The sequence below is a fragment of the Phascolarctos cinereus genome, unplaced genomic scaffold (assembly GCF_003287225.1).
Source record: "Phascolarctos cinereus isolate Bilbo 61053 unplaced genomic scaffold, phaCin_HiC Scaffold_9;HRSCAF=440, whole genome shotgun sequence".
Lineage (NCBI taxonomy): Eukaryota > Metazoa > Chordata > Mammalia > Diprotodontia > Phascolarctidae > Phascolarctos > Phascolarctos cinereus.
In genome coordinates this window covers 245,763,913-245,790,101 of record NW_027556402.1, presented here as the reverse complement: position 1 = coordinate 245,790,101, position 26,189 = coordinate 245,763,913, and the positions used below count along the sequence as shown (strand labels likewise).

At 37.1% G+C, this 26,189-nt stretch overlaps 2 protein-coding genes across 2 annotated transcripts; both read left to right on the top strand.

Annotated features, from left to right (window-relative positions):
• The first annotated feature begins 8,716 nt into the window (after window positions 1–8,716).
• On the top strand, window positions 8,717–9,616 carry LOC110223943 (vomeronasal type-1 receptor 4-like). The gene has a single exon (XM_021009723.1). It carries the CDS (start codon window positions 8,717–8,719, stop codon window positions 9,614–9,616), a length of 900 nt encoding a protein of 299 aa, XP_020865382.1.
• Window positions 9,617–19,314: 9,698 nt separating this feature from the next.
• On the top strand, window positions 19,315–20,252 carry LOC110223975 (vomeronasal type-1 receptor 3-like). Its single transcript, XM_021009753.1, is given in 2 exon segments — window positions 19,315–19,570; window positions 19,573–20,252. Coding segments are annotated over 2 exon segments (936 nt in total).
• Window positions 20,253–26,189: the final 5,937 nt, after the last annotated feature.

Sequence of the window (26,189 nt, the reverse complement as noted above, 5' to 3'; positions counted from 1 at the left end):
CTAAATCAGTTAAGCATTAATAAATGAAAATGAAAAAGTTTTTTTAAAAAAACCTAAGAACTCTATAAGAAGAGATTATGTCAAAATAACCTCATTCTCATTTTCTCATTCTCTCTCTTTAAAAAATTCATATATCTCAATTTAGAAAAAAAAATCTATCCTATCTTTGAGGACACCTGAGTGAGAGTTTTAAGCTAAAGATAAATATCAGAAAGAAACAAAAAGAGCTTAAAAACCTATAGTAATAATTAGTGCTTTGAACTTAATTGAAAGTAAAATATATTGTTTTCCTGGATAAAAGTCTTCTTGAACCTGGACTGTTGAGCATTTTTATTAATGGTGTAAATAATCAGATACCTTATTCAATGAATTTACATCATCATTAAGCTGGAAGTAAAACTTAAAATGTTGGATGACCAAGTTTAGATGTTAGAAAAAAGACCCTGGCAGGGCAGAAGATAGATCCAAATCAAAGAAAATTATTAAATTTCTTTGAAATGATTATCATCTTAAAATTCCACATGCACTGCTGTCAGTCAGGCCCCTGGAAGAGAGATACTGAAGCTTCCCAATTCCTTTCCCAAATGCTCTGCCATTTAGCATCTTCCAGTTGGTGCCTTGCCTGCCTCATCTCCAACAGCAAGAGACCCAACTATGATTCTCTCTCTATTCTTTCTTTCTTTCATCCTCTGAGCCTAAGGCATGTATTCATTGACCAGTCTGATTAGTGATTCCAATGCAGAGTAGTGCTGGTTCATGCAGCATCTGTATGTGTGCTGGGGCTGACCAGGGCTCAAGTTATGTGACAGCCACGCTTGAGCTCATCTCTCTAACCTCCCCATCCCCAATATGATTATCATGTCACCAGCAAGAAAATAACACAGTCTGCAGTGGGAATATGGGATGTGTCTACAGTAGGAGTAAACTTTTGTCTCAGTTGCAAATCCTCATCAAGAAGAAGTATTGACTCATTACAATTTCCAAAGGAGCCTAATGGGCAGAAGGGAGAGTAATTTCCATGTTCCCTAAGACTGGAGCAAGGAATTCTGTGAGTCAGGATTGCCAAAGAAGCTTGAAGGGGAACAGATTGGAAGGATTCTGAGAGCTGGTGAAGGTTTATGCAGAATCAGCAGCCTGGGGCCTAATCTTGTCCTGTGATTTTCCTCAATGTAGGGTGTATCATCAAAGATATAGATTGCACATTCTTGTCTATACTATGAAACTCTTTTCCAGTGTTTGACGTGAGAAATACCTCTCTTCCCACCTTTCCAGTTTTCTTATTCCTTACTCCCCATCACATACTCTTCTTCCCAGGAACATTGACCTCCTGGCTGTTCCACAACAAGATATCCCTTCCGGGTGTTTTCTCTGGCTGTCATCCATGAATAGAATGCTCTTCCTCCTCCTCTCTAACTATTCATATTCTTAGGTTGCCTTTTAAATCTTAACTAAAATTCCACCTTTTCTAGAAAGCCTTTCCCAAACCCCGTTAATTCTAGCTCCTTCGCTCTGCTAATTATTTCTTTTTATCCTGTATATATTTTTGTTTGCATGTTATCTCCCCCAGTAGATTGTAAGCTTTTTGAAGACAGGGATTTTTTTTGCTTCTTTTTGTTTACCCAGCACTTAGCAGAATGCTTGGAATGCAGTAGCTACTTAGTAAACACTGAGCAATTGAATATATCCAACATGAAAAACCATGCAAATTAACTATGATACAATTTAATATGTGTGATCAAAGTCTTTTCCAAGATGAAAATATATATGTGTGTGTGTGTGTGTATATATATATATATGTATGTATATATATATAAAATATACAGAATTACACACAAATGTATAACATGTGTATGCATGTAAATAATATGCATACACTATAATATATATTATATATTGTGTTTGCCTATATATATGTATATACTATAAAATCATGATCTAGGATATGTCGTTCAATAATATTTTGAGGTTGAGTGAGGAACTATCTTTTACCAAGATCATGGTACAAAATCTGTTATCAAATCATGCCATTTCTACCTCTGAAGCATCTCTCATATATGTCAGAGGTGTGACATTGGGAAAAATCATTTAAATTATACCAGTTTCCTAATTTGTAGAATTTTCACAATAATTGTACCTAACTCCCAACTTGTTGTAAAGACAAAAGTAAAAATTAGTAAACTGCCTTCCTAACTTTAAAGAGATATGTGTATAATATATGTTGGAGGGGATATGGGAAAATTGGGACACTAATGAACCATTGCTGGAGTTGTCAACTGATCCAGCCATTCTGGAGATCAATTTGGAATTATGTCCTAAGGGCTATACATTTGTGCATACCCTTCCATCCAGTAATAGTACTACTAGTTATGTGACCCAAAGAGATGAAAGAAAAATAAAATGACATATTGGTATACAGATATTTAAAGCAGCTTTTTTTTTGTGGTGACGTAGAATTGGAAATTGAGGGGATGTCCAGTAATCGGGGAGTGGCTAAACAAACTGTGGTATATGATTGCCGTGGAACACGATATTGTTCCCTGAGAAATGGCAAGCAGGATGCTTTCAGAAAAAATGTGAAAAGACTTAATATGAATTGATGCAAAGTGAAGCAAACACAACCAGGAGAAGAATGTACACAGAAAAAGCAATATTGTACGATGATCAACTGTGGGAATGACAGCTATTCTCAAGAAGACAATGATCCAAGACAACTCCAAAGAACTCATGACCAAAAAATGCTATCCAACTCCAGAGAAAGAACTGATGGAATCCAAATGCAGATCAAAGCATACTACTTTGCACTTTATTTTTATCTATTCTCTTTTATAACCTGAGTGATATGGAAATATGTCTTGCATCATTACACACATATAACCTATGACAAATTGCTTGCCTTCTCAATGATGGGAGAGGGGAGGAAGGAGGGGAAAGAATTTGGAAATCAAAATTCTAAAACAAGAAGGTTAACATTTCTATGTGTAATTGTGAAAAATAAAATATTAAAATTTTTTAAAAATTACAATGGATCTTATAAACTTGCTATTTTAACCCCTGTCCTGCCCCCAATGTTGTTGGACCTCCTGCTGCTCATAGACAGGTGAAAGGTGAGCAAGATGTAAAAAACTATTTGGAATAATTTGAATCTCTCTTTGTGGTGGCAAATAACTAGAAATTGTGGGGTTGCATATCAATTGGGGAATGGCTGAACAAGTTTTCATTTATGATTGTGATGGAATACTACTGTGCTATAAGAAATGATGAACTTAATGAGCTTAAAAAAATCTTCTTTGGAGTTTCCAATTAGTTGATAAACATCAGTGATGGGAATTAACCCAGGAGAGAAAATTGATTTTTTTTTATGTTGTTGCTCTCTATGCATAACATGAATTTCTTATGAGGACAATATTAGTTTTCCTGCAAGTGACATGATAATAACAGCTCTACAGGGAGATGATCTCAGATGCCCCACACCACCTACATCTACAAAGAGAGAGACAGAGACAGAGACAGAGAGACAGAAGACAAAGACAGACAGACGAATACAGATACCTTGCTACAGCTTTACCTATAGTTTTGGCAAGGCAAACCAGCCAGGTAAGTGGCTGAATCTCAAAGACAGAAGCCTAGAGGGAAAGTTTCCTTCAAGAAAAGGAAACTATAGCCTTGGATTTCTATGTGTTAACATTGGGAATAGGGCACAGTCTTCGCCTAAATTAGCATGATGTTCTGTCTTTGAATCAGAAAGCGTTTTTGCCTTATTTTGAAGTGAGGCTAAGACATCACACTCTGTTACTTCTCTTTTCTGGGACCTTCTAGGATGATTCAGTGTATTTCATATAAGGGTGAAGTTCATAAGCATGGCATTCTAAAGGAGAATATTTTTGCCCCAGTGAAAACAGAATCCAAAAACTTCTTTGTCTCAGACAATCATAACCTAGTGAGCTGATAATAGGACCAGTGATTATCACATCTTATACTGGCACAAGGAGCAAAAGTCTTAGAATTAAAATAAAGCCTCTATCAGAGGGGAGAGAAAGCATGTAATACCTAAGGACCTGATAGTCTTACCACAGTCTTGACTCTCTTGCTGTCATTAACAGACAGTTTGTGTGCCAAGACACCAGGATTTATTTTTAAGTCATTCAGGTTTGTTCTAAAATCTAACTCAGTGTGTTGTTACTGTCCCAGTTCTTATGTGGAAGAGGTGGCCGACTGTTGGAAAGTGTTGGAAGGGCAGATTGTACAAATGCTCCTTAGACTGCAGAGGTTAATCTTTTCTTCTATTCTGGAGTCCAGAGACTTCCAGATATGAAAGCCTAGATGATATTCAAATAGACAGATTCCTCTGCCTATGGCCATAATTATGATGAAGGTCTAGCACTTTGCCCAGGACACCAATTTTAGAAAAAGCATGGTCAGATTGTGCTGCCCTGCAGCATCATAGAAACAGCAGAAGTTAATAAAAATAATTAGCTAAAAAGTACGCTACCTATGCATAACAACTATTGCTAGTTTTTGTGTAGTGCTTTTAGGTTTACACAGCATGTTACCTATAGTATCTGCTTCAACACATGCAATGACTCTGCAAGGTACACGCATCTATTATATTCACTTTACATACACAGAAACTGAGAAAGAAGTTAAGTGACTTGTCCAAAGTCACAAAGCTAATTAGTATCTCTGCAGGATTTTACCTCTGGTCTTCATTACTACAAGTCTTGCACTGACCATCAACACTCTCACCTACTGTACAGTGGTTCCTACTCCTCTTTAAGGAAAGGCAGACTTTTTCTTTTATGTATTAGGCACAATAAATCCTCTTTATGTCTCTCCTCTACTTAGTCTTTACTCCCCTGTCCTTAATCTCCCCCTCCACTGTGATTCCCTCTGGCACTGTCCAGCATCCTTTGTGCTCCCAGGCACTTAAGACTGTCTCAAAGCAGTATTAAATGTATTCCCTTACTTTATAAATGAGTCTTTCTAGAGAGGGCAAACAGTCTGGGAGCAATGTCTGTCTGTGAATCATGTCATTAAAAAAAAAGAGAATCAGAAGACATGAGTTCAAATTCTGGTTATGCCATTTACCACCCAAATGTCCTTAATTAATTACCTTCTCTTGTGGCCTCAGTTTCTTCATTGGCAAAAAAATAGGTAATCGATCAGGTAGCCTTTACAGTTCCTTCTAACTATGTTTCCCTTCACTTTGAGAGAAAAGTCTCTGTGATTTTTTTCTATTATTTGTCATGGTCTAATGGTCTAATACTTATAGCATCTTGTGGTGAGAGAAAGGATTATTTTCCAGGAAGAAATCCTTAATTGTGCCACTAACCTTCACCGCTGTCAAACATCATGTCAGGTATAGTGCTCAATTCTGGGTACCACAAATTAAGAAAGACATCAATGAGATGAAGCAAATCATAAGAGTTAAAGGGTCTTGAGATCATGTCATAGAAGTATAAATTGAAGAAACTGAGTTGTTTGTTTTTTAGCCTGGATAAGATAGACTAAAGCTCAGATAGTGCATGATTTGAAGGGACACTATGTGGAAGAGGGATCATTGTTCTGTTGGCCATAGAGAACTGAAGCAGAAGGATTGGTTGGATATGGCAAAGAGAAAATGTGGGCCTTATTTTCAGGGGAGGTGGGGGACAGAATAAAGAGACCATCAAACAAAAAACCACAACTACCACTCCACCACTAAAACGAAAAGAAAAACAAGAAAAAAAAACCAATTCTTAACAATTAGACATGTCAAAAGTAGATTGGGCTTTCTAGTGAAATGTTGCATCTATTTTGTGGGAAGTCTTCAAATTAAAGTCATTCAACAACTTTTCAAGCATACAAATGCTGTTGGATTCCTTTCAGATATGGGATTGCACTATGGTATAGATGCAACTTCTCTACCTTTAAACTATAATATTCTGGGAGATTTTGCAAAATATTGTATTATTACTGGAAAAAGGAAAACTAGACATCATAAGTTTTTTAAAAGAAAAAAAACTTAGCAAAAAATCATTTTGAGGAAACAAATACAAAAAGTGAGAAATCAAGGGAAAGAACCACTATAGATAGACAACATGATGGACTGGCCAGAGAGCCAGCTCTGAGGTCAGGAACGTGGGGCTGCAAGTTACATGTCTGAAACATACCGGCAGTAATCTTAGAGGGAAGATATTAGCAGCAGGGAACAAGGATTATTTGTTAAAGGATACCATAGAAGATGGGATTCGAGTTGAGGTTTGAAGCAAGTCAGAGAACACAGGTGGTGAACATGAAGAGATCTCCACAGATCAATAGTGGAAAAGGGGAACAGAGAGGACAGGCTGTCTGGACCATGGACTGTATCAAAAGGATCAAGTGCAAGGAAAGTTAGGAAGAGGCCAGCTTGTGAAGAACTTTAAAAGGCAAACAGAGAATTTTACCTAATCTTAGAAATAATAGGGAATCATTAGAGTTTAGTTAAGTAGTGAATACAGTGTGATATTGCTGCAGTTGAGTTTCAGTGATATCACTTTAGCAAGTGCATGGAGTGTGGATGTGAGTGGGGACAGACATGAGGGCAAGAAAACAACCAATAGGCTATTGAAATAATCCAGGCAAAAAGTGATGAAGAACCATACCAACTTAATGGATGTGTGAGCAGAGAAGAGGGGATATATATGAGAGACGTAAAGTTCAAAAAAACATAATTTAGCCACATAGTACATATGCACAGTGAATTCTAGAAAAGAGTCAACGACTGATACCAATGTTGTGAATCTGGATGACTAGAAAGATCACATTACTCTAAACATTAATAGGACCCTTCAGAAGTTGGAAGGGTTTGGTGGAAAGGATACACAGTAGTGACTTTGAAATACCTATGAGATGTCTACTAGTGAAGTTAGTGATACAAGATGATGGATTAGGAGGGAAGTTAAGGGTATATAAATAGAACATAACCAATGTGTTTGTTTGTTTGTTTTTGTTCTTGTCATCAAAAAAATAAGTGCCAAAACTATTTTTGGATGTATGCGATATTTTCCCCTTTCTTTGATCTCTCTGGAATTTAGGCCTAAAAGTCATATTGAAAAATTAAAGGTGCTTTTGACCTGTTAAGAATGTAAGTTCATTCACCAATGTTCATAACAGGAATTCTAAACTTTTGTGGGTTATGGACCCCTCTGGCAGTCCTGTGAAGCCTATGGGCCCACTCTGAAATACTTTCTGGAAATGCATAATATCAAACACGTGGGATTGGTAAAGAATCCAATTAAATTCAAATGAAAAAGTACTTTTTCCCCATAAATCTTTATAGATTCCCCCAAATCTATGCACAGCCCCTTTCAGGGATCTGTAGTCTCCAGGTCAAGAATCCTTGATTTTTAAGCTAAACTAACTAAACTCACTCTTTGTTTCAAAGCCTCCAAGAAGGGAAACACCTTCCGCTGATTAATCAATCAAGAAAAAACCAAAACATGCCTACTTATTACATAAGAGTAAGTGATGGGGGTGAAAGAAAGATTTTAAGGCCATTATTTCCAAAGTTTAGGTGTAGATAACTATTTTACTGTGCACTATAAAATCCTGTCTCCCTTCTAACAGAATTAATAATTCCTGCTAGATAGAAATCTACAGTTTCATGGATTTTTTTTAAACCTGACATGCATATCCAATAAAACCTTTTAGTTCTCAACTTGCTGTGTATTTTGATGCTTTGATAATTCATTCCCTCTAAATATCTTAAACAGATTTCAAAAAGCTTATCCTTTTGAATCAAAATAAACCTTTACACCATATTAGTGGGTTTCACCCCTGTTGGGAAGTCACCATGAGGAAATTCTATCCATCAGTGCAGATCAACAACTTTTCTACAAGTTATAGTCAGCCATTTTACTGGAGGACAGAGCTGTTAGCTAATTCTTCTGCCACCCAATCAGTATGTGTCAGAGGCAGGACCTAACTACTCCTCTGAGGATGCCTTGGGCATCGTCTGGGCAAAACAAATGGGCTCCAAGTCAAGGACTCAAAGGAAAATCTTAAGACATTGTCAGTCTGGAATGTCTATGGCAATTGGACAGAAAGCACAGAGTGGAAATTAGTTAATTGCACAAGGTTACTAGGACATCTGCCAACTCCCTGTACAACCTCCCAACACACACACACAAACATATGCACACAAATTGGGCTAATACCTTTAAATGACAGCCAGTATCCAATTTGGTGATTAGTGGGGAGGGCCAATGGCCTTTTCCTGTTGAGAGACTCAAACATGACTTTATCACTATAATGAGCCAAGCAGGAAGAAGAAATATGTTTGATTTCTCAAGGTAGTGTTTGGTTTTTTTTTTTTTTTTAATATCTTCCAGTTCTAACTCAGCACCGAATCAAAAGTCTGTCTCTTCTTGATCTGGCTTACAAACCACAGCCTGGTTTGTAACATTAGCATGTGCTCCAAAGTCTTATGTGAATAGAAACATAAGTATTGGGTCTGGACAATCCAGCATTACCCAAACATGAGTTATTAAAATTTCCCAGAGCAAGTACTTAATAAATACTGTTGGTAGATCAATGTGCCCCACACACGTATTTCTTTTCCTGCTCCCTTACTCGTCTGCATAGAGGATAGTATGGAATTCCATTGAGAAACCTTGAGTCACTAACTGTGATAATGTCCTTGTTTCTCCCAGGTTACTTTGGATCTGATGGAAATTCTTCTGCCCAAGACATATAAAGAATGACTTTTCATTTTGAAGTCCTTAAAATTCTCTATCTCAACCAAATTATTATTGGGATTCTAGGGAACTCTTTCCTCATATTCCTATTCAGTTTTAAGGTTGGCACAGGTCAAAAGACAAAACCTATAATCCTGATGCTTATCCATTTACTCTTTGCCAACATAATTTTCCTTCTTTTCAGGGGAATCCCCAAGATAATTGAAATTTGGAAGTTAAACTATTTTGTGGATTATACTGCTAGTAAAATTCTATCTTACCTGCAAAGAGTGACCCGAGGCCTCTCCCTCTGCAGCACCTGTCTCGTGAGTGTCTTTCAGGCCATCACCATCAGTCCCAGCACGCCCATGTGGGCAGAGCTCAAAGCAAGAGTTCCAAAGTGTGTCTTACCCTGCTGTCTACTCTGCTGGATTTGTAATCTGCTGATGGATATAGTAGTACCTCTGTATGGTACTAGTTCAAGCAATACAACGGACAGTAAAGAGAGCTGGCAAATTGGTTTTAGTGCTTTAGACCTCCATCCCATCAAGACTCTAATATTCCTTCTCTGGAAGTTTGTTTATGATAGTACCTTTGTGTGTCTTACCGCCATTACCAGTGGTTATAAGGCATTTGTCCTCTACAGGCACAACCAGCGAATGCAAAGCATTCAAGTCACCAGTCTGTCCCACAGCAGCTCCCCAGAAGCCCAAGTCACAAAAAAGATCCTGCTACTGGCCAGCACCTTTGTCATTTTTAACTTTACGAGTTCTATATTTATGATTTATATGACTCTGACTAAAGTAGCCAGTCCTGTGGTGCTTAACATTTCCGCTTTTCTTTCTTTGTGCTTTCCAACAGTTTGCCCCTTCATTCTCCTCAACAGTAACAGCCGGTTCACTAGGTCCTACCGCATTTATTGAGGGATGAACAAGGTATCTTTCTCTGAATCCTGATTAGTTAGCAGTGGAAGGAACACCGGAGAATGGTTACTTTAAAGCCCTCATTCTATTGCTGGGGGAACACAGGCCTGGAGGCTTGGGATCAAATTACTTTCAGGCAATACAGATTATTTCCTTTCGTTTCTCAACTAAGATCTTTTCTATATTGGCCATTGTGTCCAAGACAACCATACCCTGAGCAACTTCACAGTAATTGAGAGGACAATCCTTAGTGATACAGTGAAGGATAAATCCACTTCCAGGCTGGAATCCTAGAATGTCTTTAGATCTGATCAAATTCCTTCCAACTTCAATCTCCCCATCCTTTCTGACGTAATATCTTTATGGCATGTTCACAATTGCCGAGCATAGGAGACTGCCTTGTGGAGGTATCAGCACTGGATCTCTTGTGAGGTACAGCTCTCACTATAAACTTTGTAACAGTCTCATGGATCAACTTGGTCACTGTGACATTAAATCATCCTTCGACTCTGCTCCATTCCCAGGTCCATGAGATAAGCAAATACGAATTTTAATCCTACCAGGTGAATATTTCTTATGAGTGTATCCCCATCCTAAATTCCAGGGGTCACAGAAATAGAGAGTTGGAATGATCCTTTGAGATCATTGGTTCAACCCATATCAAAAGGATTCCCAACCCTAACATATCCCACAAAGGGCTGTGTAGCCTCTGCTGGAAGATCTCTGAGGAAAGAAATACAGCCCTTCTCAGGGAAGCCCTTCCTGCTTTTGGACAATTCTAATTTTTAAGTTGCTAGGAAACATACCTTTTTCTGGTTTCCACCCTTTGCTTTTGGTCCTGGCCTCTGGGAACAAACTGAGTCAACACAATCCCTCTTCACCTTACAGCCTTCAAATACTTCAAGACTGCAATTTGCCCTGCACATACACCCTGTCTTCTCTTAGCCAGGCTAAAAATCTTCCCTGCCATCTTCAACTGAAGCTTGTAATCTCAGGACAAATTCTCAGGGTATTCTGCCTTTCTATTGGGCCTCTTCCAGACACTCTCCAGCTTATGTGATGAGAAAAAAATTCTGAGAGAGAGTTGCTAGGTATCATGTTATATTGAACCATTAAAAAACACTATGTGTGGGGGCAGCTAAGTGGTACAGTAGATAGAACACCAACCCTAGATTCAGGAGAACCTGATTTCAAAGCTGACCTCAGACACCTAACACTCACTTAGCTGTGTGATCCAGGCAAGTCACTTACCCCCCTTGCCTAATCAAAAAATACAAAAAAAACCCCTACTATGTAATTCTAGATACCTATCCAATACTGAACCCATCTAATTGCCTTTTCATCTAATCCCAAATTTGTCTCAAGCAATGAACTTTTAAAGTATGTACTTTGTCCTGGGTAGTGTAGTAAGCAGCAGGGATCTATCTGTTACTGTAATACCTTTAAACGTTTTGTCTGTTTTCTGTATTTATGTATGTAGGTATGTACGTACCTGGGAGTTCTTAATATCTTACAATTGGATCCTTCATTTTCTATTTGATGAAATAAGGACATTTTATGCTGCTATAAATTTAGGGCCTTTAGAGTCTGGATGGAAGAAGGGAACATACTTTTATTCCCTCTGCAAAAACTTAGACCTGAACTATATTCTCAGGGTAAACTCTGAGGGTGGACATCAGTGAAAGAAAGAAAATCGTGTTTTAAGGTGAGTCCAAAATAAGATGTAGTCAGCGTGGGGGCAGATATTGTGTGTCTTTCAATCATAGGTTAGTGAATCATTGAATAAATATTTATTTTAGATAGCAAAGCTATGTTTATCATGCTGACGCAATCTACCTATTAACAGTAACTTTTTTTCACATTATTAAATGTGCCTTCAATTCTGTAAAAAAAATTTTTTTTTCTATTTATATTGTTCCTGTATGTGTTTTTGTAGGCTATCAAGTATTTCATGCTTGAAATGAAAGAAATGATAATGAAAGAATGTAGATAATAGATATGCTATCCTGATTATGATCAATGATTCTCACCTCCTGACAGAATGGTGATATACTAATGTAAAGAATGAGACACCCATTTTGGACCTGACCATTATGGCAATTTTATTTTCTTGATTAAACCTATTTCTTCCTCTTTTTGAGGGGGAAATTGGATGGTGAGAAGGAAAACAAGATCATGAGTAAAAACATTAAATGAAATTTAATTTGTAAATGTCATCGTATGCCAAAGTCATGTTATTTTCTTTATTTTTTTTAATATTTCCTGAGACTGACAGATGCAGGACATGCTGTGGATAAGATTTAGCTAGATTTTTGCAATGTATTTGACAGTGACTCTTCTGATGTCTTTGTGGACACAAGGGAGTTCTGACCTAGAAATAAACATTAGGAAGAGTTTAAAATATGATCAAATATTTATGGAAAAAGAATAGTTATTTTAAACTGAATCGAAGTGATAAATCTTAGAAAATTGTACTTTAAATTGTACTACTTATTAATTTTATCAGTGATTTGAATAAAGACATAGATACCTGATGTGTGAAATTTTAAGTGGACATTATACTTAAAGGAACATTTCACATATTAGACGAATGGAATTAGGATGGGAAAAGGTTGCATTAGAAGAATTCATGTTAGAACATTGAAACAAATAGATTACAATTATCAAAGATAAATATTATTTTATAATTTATGTATGAAGACTTTCCAGACACATGCTTGGCAATATGAAGCACCCAGAGAAAAAGATGAAAAAAAATTAAAAAGAAGTCTTCCCTAGAGTCCCTAATATGTCCCCAATATTAAAACCAAGGGGTACTTCTCCTGGAAAAGCCTCTTTTCCCCCATTTTCTTCTCTAAGGCTAAAATGTACAGTCACTCACCATGCTGACTCCTGACCACAGAGCAAGGGAAAGAGCTGGACTAGTCAACATGTGTACATGCAAGGGACAATAAGGGGTAAAGTTATAAAACAACCTATTTTGAGCAAATTCCAAGTCAAAAGATCCTTTTTTATCCCATATTTTCTAGCACATTGCCTCCTCTATTATCTCTATTCTGACACTAGTCTTATATAATTAATTTATTTTATTTAGAATTTATAAATTATTAATAATTTATTCCATTGGTTGCTTCCATATCCTCAGTGTTTGAAGAATAAACAAGTTTTAGTACATAAATATAATGTAATATTACTACAAGAGATAATTAATATGATTGAAGAGAAGCATGAAAAGACTTACATGAAATGATACAGAATGACATAAGCATAACCAAAGAAATATATATAACAATAGATGACTACAACAATGCAAATAAAAAGAAAAAAGAGATCAAAAGTAAATGCTATAAAATTACAAAGAACAATTATAACTACAAAGAAGAGATATGAGAAGACATTAACAACCCATTACCCTGTAGAGGAAAGACATCCATAACTGTGCTTCATTGTACCTATTTTGGGAGTCTGTCAATGTATTGATTATTTTTGCTTATATAAAATACTTACATATACATATATTTGCATATATATATAGATGTATACACATACATATGTGTATACATAAATTATACTGCATATTTAATTCTGGTTCCTCAATCATCTCCTTTTCTCTTTTGTTAGGTTTCAATGTATAGAAACATAAATGAAGGGGTGTGTGTGTGTGTGTGTGTGTGTGTGTGTGTGTGTGTGTGTCTATGAACATAAATTAACAAAATAGAAAATGAGGTTTAATGAACTAAAACTACATTTTACTAAGAAAAGCAACAAGTAAACACAAAAGACAGAATAGTGAAGTTTCAAGGAAAAATTGATAAAACTGAAACCTAAAAGACTATAGAAATCATTTAAAACACCTAGAATAAAGACTTACAAAACTGACAAAATGCTAGCCGGCATGATTACAAAGAAGAGGGTATAAAATCAACCAAGCACAATAGAAATGAATAAGGTGATATCACAAGAAAAAAAGAATAAAATAATCTGAATGTAATATACACAGTTACAAACTAACAAAACTGGGCTCACAGGAGAAATATAGGTATGCCTTAAAATATAAAATACTCAAACTAACAGAAGACCCATTGGAAATCTAAAATAATTCAATATCAGAAAGGAAATAGAGCTATTCATAAAGGAGCTACAGGGAGCAGGAACAGAGCAAGAATTGCTAGTCGTGATAGCTGCACAGAAGAATTGTACCAAACAAAAATAATACAAATGGTAAACACATTTTTTTCTCAAAAAGTGAGGGAAAAAAGCACTCTAGCCCACTTTATTTATGAGCCAAATGTAGTCATAAAACCTAAAAGATAGGAAAAAGTGAAGAAGAACCATAGTCCAATATCATTAATGAATAGCAATTCAAAAAAAAAAGCAAATGAAATCTTAACAGCAACAGCAATGCATTCAAGAAATAAAACATTGTGACTAATTTATTCTTATAATGAAGATGGTTCAACATTAAGAAAACGATCAACATAACAAATCATACTTAAAAACATTACAAACATAATTATTTCAATGAATAAACTTGACAAAGCACAGCAACCATTTGTCACAAATATTAGAAGTATGACTTATAGATGTACAGTGTATGACTTGTGTATACTTAGATGTAGAGTGTGGCTTTTTAAAATACCACATAGTGTCTAAAACCGAGTAAGCATCATATGTAATATAGAAACCCGTAAGCTTTTCCAATAAAATCAGAGCAAGGTAAGTATGTTTCCTCTCCCCATGAGAATTTATATAGTTTTGGAAATGCTAATAGCAGCAATAAGGCAAGAGAAAGAAATTATAGGTGAAACACAGGTAAAGAAAACATAAAACTATCCCCATGTGTTAATGCCATGACTGTTAACAAAGAAAATCCTAAGGAATCAGCAAAGATATTAATTGAGGCAATAGTTTCAGCAAATTTGAAGACTATAAAATAAACCCTAAAAGACAAATAGCATTTCCATATAATAATAACAAATCCCAAAAGGCAATGATATAAAGAGAAATGTCATTCCAAGTCACTTCAAAATTCATCAACTATTTGGAAGGCAAGCTACCAAAGCTCATCCAATGCCAATATAGATGAAATTATAAAATGCTCCTTGATGAAATAAACAACAATACAAGTAGCTAGAGAAGTAAATATTCAGTGCTCCTGACTGACCCATTCCAATATAATAAGTGACCATTACTATCCAATTTTATTTTGTATTTTAATACTATGTACAATTAAAACTCTTGAAGGAATATTTTACAGAATTCAATTGTTTGCAGTGCTAGATGCAGTCAAAAAGCCCTAAAACATGCCTTTGACACTTACGAGCTGTGTCACCCTTGGCAAAGGACATCTCCTTTCCCAATCTCAATTTCTTTATCTTTAAGAGGGAAATGATAGTTGCATCTACCTCACAAGGTTGTTTTGGAGATGAGAGATAATAAAAGCAAAAACACTTTGTAAATTGTAATTGCTAGCTATATAAAAAACAAAACTCATTTAGAAGAACAAAAGATATGGAAAATCGGGAAAATAATAAACAAAAGCAAGAGTTGAAGGGGGGAATATTACTTCCAAACATAAAGCTATATGTAAAATATTGGACTAATATATAAAAATAGATAAACAAGATTGTTCAGTCATGAAAACCAGAAATAATGGAATGCAATGACCCAATGTTAAATTAACTGATATGTGTGTATGTATGTATGTATGTATGTATGTATGTATGTGTGTGTGTCTACATATATATTAGCAAAGAACTTATCTGATTAAAAAAATGGAAAAACCAGAAAGCAATCTTTCAGGAATTAAGCCTAGACAAACAACCTATATCAAATTCCATGACAAATTCAAAATGAGTGTTTGGTGTTCACTAGCTTGAGTCGTATCTGACTTTTCATGATCCTATTTGGAATTTTCTTCACAAGATACTGGAGTGGTTTGCCATTTCCTTCTCCAGCTCATTTTACCAGTGAGGAACCAAGCCAAAGAAGGTAAAGTGACTTCCACAAGTGTCTGAGGTCAGATTTGAAATCATGAAGAGAGTCTTCCTGACTTTAGGCCTGGCATTCTATCCAGTGTGCCACTTAGCTACCTCAAGATGGATATTGGACCCTAGTATTTAAGATAATGCCATAAAAATTAGAAAAAGAAGCTGAATATATTTTCACAGCTATGGGTAGTAGATATGTTCTTAAACAAACAAGAAAGAGGCAATTACAAAAGAGAAAACAGATAATAGTGATGTCATGAAATTGAATAGCTTCTGCACAAACGATGTTAGTGGTCTAGCCCTTGCTAACAAAGGAGTCAGTTTTTAATAAAAGGTGTCATGCTCCATGAAAAAAAGATATCTCCTCAATTCTATCAATTTCACTCATTGGCGGTCACTCAAAACTAAAATTTATTATTGTTCCTTAATCAAGTATTAGGCATAAGGTAGTATCCCTTCTTTGACCACTAACCCAGCCGGTAGATACCTGTTCCACAACATCTGGTTGTCCCTCCATGCCCCCTCCCATGTTCCAGAGCATCAGGAGAAATGCAGGCTGACTGTGAACATTTTCTTTATTTAGGCTTATGGTCTTTGGCTTTTATTAATGTCAACATCATACAATTAATATGAAGATGATAATAGCTAAAATAAGTAATGACAATTATAATGTGTCAACCTTAATGTCAGCCATTGTTTTACTTAACCTTCATCTTTGAGCTCCATAGCCATCTCCACCCCCCAAAAAAACCATACAGATCAAAGTTCTACCATTTTGACCCATTCTTGCAGAAGAATTGTCCATGTGAATATATACAATTACTGCTAAAGATGTAGAAAACCACATATGGAGGGCTTCTCTACATGCTGCAAGGATCCCTGCCTTGTTATGGGTGACACATATTGGTTCTTACTTCACCCTTCTCTCTTCTCAAGCACAGAAAACATTTTCTCCCAACTGCTCACTGGTGCTGCTTTGGAGTTTACAATTAATCAATAAGCATTGTTAGTGGGAATTGGTACCTTAGAGAAAAGTTTGGTTTTGGTTCTACAGACATATTAGATATTCTCTATGAGGACTATTAATTTTTCCAGCAAGTGACATGATAATCACAGATCTTAAGGAAGATGATTTCAGAATTAGCTTAATATATAGTTTTGGTGCTGACCACATCCACCATCCATGTGTATCTACATAAACACAGAGACACATACACATATATATGCATACATACGTACACACACACACACACACACACACACACACACACACAGTCATTGCTGTGAGTCTACCTACTGCCCTGGCAGCAGAGAACAACCTGGTAAGTGACTCTAAATTTAATCACAGAGATGCTGCTTGTTACAGGGAAATTTTTTTTTTTCTAAGAGAAGGAAAGCAGGGTCCTGAGTTACTGAGTGCTGGGAACTGCTCAAAGAATTCTCCTAAATAAGCATGGTGCTGTCTCTAATAAGAAGCAAATGTCTTCTTGCCATCTAGGTTACATCAAGGGATTATGTTCATGGTTATAACATCCTAAAGGAGATGAACTCTGTCCCAATAGCAAACTCATGAATCATCTTGATCCTAAGCAGTCATAACCTAGTTAGATCATAGGAAAGGGTTTTAATTATGGACTCTGAGTACAGTTTGAACACCAAGAGTTCCATAGCTCTAGACTCTATTAGAGGAGAGTGAAGAAAACTAATATTTGAGGACCTGACAAAGGGAGCTTACAGCCCTATCTTACCACATTTTTAGATATTATGGATTATAAAAACAAGTGAGACCAGACCTTGTCCCTCTTGTTTCAGTAATAAAAAAAAATCTTATTTGTGACTATAGTGAGCTTTCATTTCCCTGTTCTTGATCTCTCCCTCCACTATTAATTTCTTTAAAAATGTCCAGCACCTTCTGTGCTTCTAAGCCTCAGTTTCTTCTTTGTAAAAATAAAAAATTGCTGGATCGCATGACCTCTAAGAGCTCTTCCCTCTCTCTTTACTGAGAAAGGATTTTGTACCTCTTTTTGTTGGAAACCCACTAAGTGATACTAACCAATTCCTGATAATTTCCCATTTCTCACTGTAGGATGCGAGTTTGGGTTTATATAAAATCACTCATGGGGTAACTAGGTGGCACAGTGGATAGAGCAGTGGCCCTGGATTCAGGAGGACCTGAGTTCAAATCCCGCCTCAGACACATAACACTTCCTAGCTGTGCAACCCTGGGCAAGTCACTTAACCTCATTGCCTAGCCAAAAAAAACCCCAAAAAACAAAAAACAAAGAAAAAGATAAAATGACTTATATAAAGCATCATGCCATTTCCTCAGTGGTTACTCTATCTCCTTATCCCGGAATTATGGGAGGCTATCCTGCATTACGTAAGGGAGATTTAGATAAATAAAGATTAGGAGCATTTATGAAGAAATCACTGTATGTTTGCAGGCGTTGTTATGATTTATGTTAACACTTTTAAAGTGAAATATAATTTATTTCAAGAAGTGCATAATGTAAACCAGAAATTCTGTTAGATTCTTATGATATTTACAAAAAAATACTGATGACTTAAGGAAGAGGAAAGAACATGTACAACTAAGTAATTATGCTTGAGAATAATGACTATCTTGTGTCTTTTCTTATTCCCAGTGTTTAGCTCAGTGCCTGGAACATACTAGGTACTTAATATATGTTTATTAACTGGCAGTATATGCATATATGAATGCATAAATACATATATATATAACATATATGCATATATAGGGTGTGTGGCAAATAAGTATTTGGGGGAGGAAAGGGGGAAAGTACAACTGAGGGGTTCAGCAAAAGAAAATTGTAGAAAATGACAAGTTAAAGTTTGAATAGGAAAAGGAAATCTGAGAGGGTGAGGGTAGAAGGAGAAATTTTCAGGAATGAGGGACAGCAGAATATACAAAGGGAGAGAAGTGGAAGATGAAATACTTTTTATGAGGAGCAATGAGACAGTCAGTCTGGCCAGAACTTACAGTACATTGGGCCAATGTGAAATCAAGCTAGAAAGACAGGACAGAGAAGAGCTGTAGCTTTATTACCTTTAATACCATCAAAAGGGTTTGTGTTTCATCCTAGGGTAACTGGAAGTCATTAAATCTCTTGAGCATGGGAGTGAAGTGGTCAGAAACGGGCTCTCAGAATATCAATTTGTCAAAATTCAGAGACTTAAAGCAAGTTTCACTTGTATTTCAGCCAGGTAAAGAAAAGTAAAGGTGGCCATGTTGGGTAGTCCTTGCCTTCCAAATGCACCCCATTTCTGACTCAGCCAATCAAAACTCTACCTTTCAAACATACAGCTGGCAAATCAGAACCAGTTATGCAATGCATATTCATTCTTCAAAATACACGTGAGTATTTAATCAGCTACACATTCTTTTAAGCAATGGATTGCAAGGTGCCTTGTCATATAAAAATGTGCTGTTATTTTTCATAATACAAATTAAGCCCTCATAATTTCACTGGTTGAAAGGCTGGTGAATCTATGTTCCATGAACATTTGTCTGACCCTCATTTTTCTTCACCCATATGCATAACTTTTCTGTTTCTTATGATATAGATAAGGAGATGAAGGCATTGAAACTGTGAGTCATTAACTGTCATGTCTCTCTTTGTTTCTCCCCAGGTTACTTTTTATCTGGTGATGTTTTTTTTTTCTGAGAAAGACAACCAAATACATCTAATGATCTCTTCTGATGAAATCCTGAGGATTATCTACCTGAATCAGATAGTAATTGGAGTCCTAGGGAACTCCTTCCTCATATTCCTATACAGTTTCAAGTTCAATAGTGCTCACAAAACAAGATCCAGAATTCTGATTCTCATCCATTTTCTCTTTACCAACATCCTGTTACTTCTTTTCAGGGGAATTCCCAAGACAATTGAAGTCTGGGGGTTAAGATATTTTGTGGATTTGACAGGGAGTATATTACTAACTTACAGCAGAGAGCGACTCGTAGCCTTTCCCTCTGTAGCTCCTTCCTCCTGATTATCTTCCAGGCCATCACCATCAGTCCAAATAGCCTCATAAAAGCAGAGCTGAAAACCAGAGCTCTGAAGGGCATCCTTCCCTTCTGTCTTCCCTGCTGGCTCCTGAATCTGCTGATAGATGCAGTTCTGCCTGCATACGTCCTTGGTTACAGGAACAGAACACACAGTAAAGAGGAGCAAAGAATTGGATTTAGTGCTTCAGACCTTCGTGAAAATAAGACTAAGATGTTCCTAATCTGGAAGTTTGTTCATGATGGTTCTTTTGTGGGTCTCATGGCTATTACCAGTGCCTATATTGTATTTTTCTTGTACAGCCATCACCAGCGAGTTCAACCCATTCACACCACTACCCAGTCTCGAAGAGCTTCACCAGAGATTCACGCTGCCACAGCCATCCTTCTACTGGGGGGCACCTTTGTTACCTTTAATTTGATGAGTTCCATTCCTGTGATGTATATGACTTTTTCTAACATCTCTAATCCTGTTTTGCTTCATGTCTCAGTTTTACTTTCCCTGTGCTTTCAAATAGTCAGCCCCTTTATACTGCTCAACAGTGACTCTAAGATAATGCGATCCTGGTGTAATCATTGGCGGATGCAAAGCTCATCTTCTGTTGAATTAAAATTTTAAACCTGAAATGTACAGAATAATAAAAGTAGGACAGTTTAGCAGTGGAAGAAATACTGGACAAAGTCAACTTGAAAATTCTCATTCTGTTAATGGGGAAATGGGGCCAAGATTAAACTTCTTTCAAAGTACTTTAAAAAAATTTTCAGCTAAGTTATTCTCTGTTTTTGACATTTATCCCTATAGAACCATATCCTGCACAATATGACAGCAGCTGTACAATGTGATAATATGGATCTACTATCCAGTGAGGGGAGATCAACTACCAGACTGGGACGCTAGAAACTTCTTTGTATCTGATCAATTCCATTTCCTTTTTCCTTCTGACTCCATTCACCTCCATCTTGTCACCACAATCTATTCTCCAGCATTCTCACAACTGCCAATCATTGATGAATGACCTGGATAGAATTCAGTAGTGGATCTCTTACCAAGTATAGTATTCAATATACACATTGTGACTGAATCTCCTGGGCAAACTTATCTACCAGTCACCATAATGTTAAATATTCCTTTCACGCTGCACCTTTCCAAGTTTAATGACAAAGATAAACCATCAAAAAAACTCCAAGATGCTGAGTGAAGTGAGCAGAATCAGGAGAACATTGTACATAGTAACAGCCACATTGTGCTATGACTAACTTTGATAGACTTAGCCCTTCTCAGGAATGCAAGGATCTAAGACATCTCCAAAGACCTCATGATGGAAAATGCTATCTGCATCCAGAGAAAGAACTATGCAGTCTGAATGCGACTGAAGCATACTATTTGCTCTTTTTTTTTCTTCTGTCTTGTTTTGTTTCCTCTTTCTGGTGATTCCTTCTATTGGTTCTAATTCTTCCTTCCAACATGACTATTGTGAAAATGTTTAACAGGAATGTATATGTATAGCTTATATCAGATTGTGTGCCATCTTGGGAAGGAGGTGGGAAGGGAGGGGGATAAAAATTTTAAACTCAAATGCTCATGGAAGTAACTGTGGATAACTCAAAATAAATTATAAAAAATAAAAAAACCTCCAGTAATTGTGTCCTATAAGTGTATCCCAGGCTCAAATTACATAATCACAGGAATTTAAGAGTTGAAGGGAACCTTCATGACCATCTATATCAACCCGTACACAAAAGTAATCCCCAATACACTATATCATCTTGATGATGCTCAAGGAAAGAATTTCTCTTACATGCCCAGGAATGCCATCCCACTCTGTGTAGCTTTCAGTTTTAGGAATATTTTTTCCTTGACATCAAGCCTAAACTTCCCTCTTCATAGCTCTCATCCATTGCTCCTGGTTCTGGCCTTTTGGAAGCAGCTGAAAAAACCTAATTCCTCCTCCCTTGACAGCCATTTAAATACTTCAAGACAGCATTCATCCCCTAGCCTTCTCTTCTCCAGGTTAAAGATCCCCTTTTCCTTCATATAAATAGAAAATAGTCTCAAAGCCCTTCAACGTCCTACGTACCCCTTTCTGGATACTTCAGCTTGTCTATGTTCTACTTAAATTGTTCTGTGCCAAAATAAACAAAGCATTCCCAAAGCAGAGTTATGAGGGCAGCATGTCCAGGAATTGACACCTCCTTTTACTGAAAGCTAAAACCGTTTCATAACTTGCTAAAGCAGCAATGATTGTTTTGGCTGCTACATCACACATTGCTAAATCGAATTGAAATCATCATCCACTAAACACCTCAGAATTTTTTTTTAATCTTGCTGTTCAACAGTGAAAGAATGGCCTTGCCCTTAGTCAATTTCATCTGATTGGATTCAGCCCATTTCGCTAGCCTGTGAAGAAACTTAAGGAACCCAACCATACGACTTTGTTAGCCATCATTCACACTCTTAAATATTCTGTAAATCTGATGAACACATTTTCATGCTTATATTCAAGTCGTTGAGAAAAGTATTCAATAGTATAGGACCCAGCATAGTTCTCTGAGGTCCTTTGCTGTAGATATCTTGCATGTTGACCTTGAACCATTAACCAATACCTTTACATCAACACGGTCAATCAGCTAAAAATTCATCTGATTGTGTTATTACATAACCATGTTCCTTTATTTACTCAACAAGCATAGTGTAAAATAGTTTATTAAAAAGTTTTATGGGCATCTAGGTGGTGCAGTGGATAGAGCTCCTGCCCTGGAGTCAGGAGGACCTGAGTTCAGATCTGGACTGAGACACTTGACACTTACTAGCTGTGTGACCCTGGGCAAGTCCCATTCTCTCTGCCGCTAAATAACCCTGATTGCCTCACCAAAAAAAAAAAAAGTTTTGCTGGGGGGAAAAATGAAATTAACTTAGTTTGGCATGTTCTAATCATGAGAAATTTTCCTAGGAATCAAAAAGAAGCTAAAAGGCCTATAATTTGCAGTGTTCACTATTTCCTTTCTTTTTTTCTTTGTTTTTGAAAATTGGGATGACATTGATCTACACCAACCTTGTCATTCTATCATTTTTATGATCTTGAAATTATCACTGAGAGTGGCTCAGCAATCACATCGAACAGGAGTTTCAGGACCTGTGCATTTATTTCATCTGGCTCAGATGACTTGAATTCATCAAAGGCAACTATTTTTTTAAAATTATCTCCTCACTTATCTGTGTGTGGCATCATCTTCAATGTAGTCATCTTTGTCTTGTTATATCTAGGGTAAAAAAATATTATCCTTTTCGGGAAAAATGTATTTAAAAAAAAGAGAAAAAGGGAATTAAGCAGAGAGATTCGTGATCCCATCTACCACAAGCAAAGGTCTTATCCCAGTTTTGATCCTACTTTATCCCATACTTTTCTTCAGTGAAGGAAGAAATAGACCTCTCTCTTTTTTTTTTATTTTCCCTTGCTTCCTTCCCATCCTCAGCTCCTTCTGAGCATTTAGCCTTCTGGATACTATTTTTACAACCTTATAATATATCCTTACAAGATTATCACTGCTTTCCATGCATGTCAATTGTACAACTATAAATTGAGGAGCTGGGCTAGACAAACCTAAAAACTCAAGTGCAGTGTTTTATAATCTACATTCTAGCATACCTCTCAGTTGGAAAATAATATAGTCTATATTTCATGATCTATACTAGCTCAAACATTTTATAGTCTAAATTCCAAAATCACCTCCAGCTCTGAGACTATATTCTCTGTTTGAGGATAAATCATTTTTCTAATACTTTGTAAATGATGGTAGGCATTAAGGGTTAAGAGGCAAATTTTGTCATCAATATAAAAGGATGCCTCTTTTCTAACAGAGTATTGACATTGGTACTTTGTTGGTGACTGGTACTTTGTTGATGATTCCTGATAAGTTTTCAGGCAACTATGTATTGCAGTAGAGAGGGTACAAGGCTTGGAATCATGAAGACCTCGGTTCAAATCCAGCCTGAAACATGCATTAGCTTGTGACCTTTGGTAAGGTATGTAACAATCTTTGCCTCAGTTTCCTTATCTGTAAAATCTTCTGGAGAAGGAAATGGCAGGCTACTCCAGTATCATAGCCAAGAAAACCCAAATAGGGTCATTAAGGATAAGATACTACTGAAAAGGCTGAACAACTCCAGGTTTTCAATGGTTGTGCCTTTTCATCGAGATTATAAGAGTAAGACTTCTTTACAGAACAGAATTTTGCAATTGGATTATAAAGCTGAACCAATACAACAGTTTATTACTTTTTTAACCTTTTCTTTCTTAGTTCTAAAGACAGATAATTGTATAGCGAAAAGACCTGGGATTTGGGAGCAGGCTAGAAACCTGCACCTGCGCACAGTTACATCCCTCCAGGAACCATTAATGGTTGTCTGATCAAAAACATATGAGAACAACATATACCAATCTATACCGTTCTTGCACACTCAAAGAAAAGTGTTATTGGCATTAGGCTTTATCACCTTATGAGATGGCAAGAATCAGCAAATGGAGTAGTATGAGTGTTTCCATGGAAGTACATGGTAGAGTCAACATGTGCTTGAGACACAAGGGGAATCCATGGACAGTGTTCTCAACCTATGATTTCCATAAAAGAGAGAGGGTTTAATTTCTAAGGCATTAGGATCCCAGGTTACAGTGTATAGCCATAGAAAGAGGTTTCTTGGACAAATTCACACTAAGAAAATTGGTTCAAAAGTGATTCCACACTCAATTTTAAGTAGTGGCACTTCTCAGGAGAGAAAGGAAGTTCCTGAAAAACACGACTCGGAAAAACAAGAAGATTGTTTACAGGGCCCCTAAATTATAGAGCAAGTAAAAGACAATAAACGTGTTGTGGGAAGCAAAAGGAAGTGTCCTTTGCTCCCTGTGATTAGTATTTGTAATTCACGCTGCACAGGTGCCTATGGCCTAAGAACAAAGGATTTGGCCCCACATTCAGAATACAAAACACTAGGGTGCCCTGTGAGCCCCTGTGGGATGACTCAGGATTCACAAAATAGCATAGCACTGCATGAATTCAGTTCCCTACCAAGGCTCCTAGTAGGAAGATGTCATATGTTTGCCGCATCTGTTTATAAGAGTGATGAGACTCGCATAATTTGTCTGTTTTCTTCTATTTATTGAGTGTTATTCTGAGTCCTGTGTGCCTTAAAATTGCATTTTTCCCATTCTCTCTGTCACTAAATAAAGGCTGTTCACACAAAATAAGGATTTGTTACCTGGAGTGCTTTAGCTGGAAACTGAGGATAGTTCTATACCTATATTTGCAGACCCCTAGATGTAAACTACATTTTCAAAAGAAAATACATTTAGAGGGGCGGAGCCAAGATGGTGGAGTGAAAGCAGTGACTTGCTTGAGCTCTCCCCCAAACCCCTCCAAACACTCATAAAAAGTGGCTCTAAACAAATTCTGAAGCAGCAGAACCCACACAAAGACAGAGTGAAACAAATTTCCAGCCCAAGACAACCTGGATGATTGATCAGAAAGGTGTATCACGCCGGGCTGGGAGGGCAGTGCAGCGTGGCATGGGTGAGCAGGCCGCAGCAAACCTGGAGCAGGCCTCAGAGGACTGAATCTGGGTCAGCTGTGGAGGTTTCCAGACTCCTCAATCCCGAATGTCAAACACAACTTAGAAGGTCAGTGGGAAAAGTCTGTTTCTGTGGTGCTCAGAGAGGAAGGCCTGGTTTCAGTTCCATTCCCCAAGAGCTTGGCCCTGGGGGTGGCAGCTGCTTCCCAAGCTTCTGGCCCACAGACTGAGGGGGAATCCAGTGGCTGATCAGAGAGGGATTGCAGGGATCTCTTTGCCAGTGCTGAGGCAGGAATCTCTTGCTTTGCCCGTGTGTGGATCTGGGTCACAGTTCTGGGCAGCGGTGCTGGGATGAGGAGGAGCGCTGGCTTGGAGGATCTTGTAGTGGCTGTGGAGAGGAGCTCCTACTCACAGTTACAGGACAGAAAGGAGTACTTGTGGTCACAGGCCATGAAAGGAGTAAATACCTCGCCCCTTATCATACCACCTTGGAAGAACTGAAAATTTACAGGTCCCTACAAGTATCTCTGAAAACAGCTATACAAACCCCTGAAGCTTGGGAAAGTACACCTCCACATTGGAAGCAGACTCTTACCTTAACAAAGAGTTTAAAACTCAAGTAATTGGCTGGGATCATGAGCCAAGCAGCACAAAAGAGTCAGACTATATTACTTACTTGGTGAAAAAGAAGATCAAAATATACAACCAGAAGAAGACAACAAAGTCAAAGCTCCTACATCCAAAGCCTCCAAGAAAAATATGAATCAGTCCAGGCCTTGGAAGAGCTAAAAGGGATTTTGAGAAGCAAGTAGTAGAGGAAAAACTGGGAAGAGAAATGAGAGTGATGCAAGAAAATCATGAAAAACAAGTCAACAGCTTGCTAAAGGAGACCCAAAAAATACTGAAGAAAACAACACCTTAAAAAATAGCCTAACCCAAATGGCATAAGAGGTCCAAAAAGCCAATGAGGAGAAGAATGCCCTAAAAAGCAAA

What these genes read in the sequence shown, in the direction of transcription:
- LOC110223943 (XM_021009723.1), top strand. Translation starts at nt 8,717, where the DNA reads ATGACTTTTCATTTTGAAGTCCTTAAAATTCTCTATCTCAACCAAATT.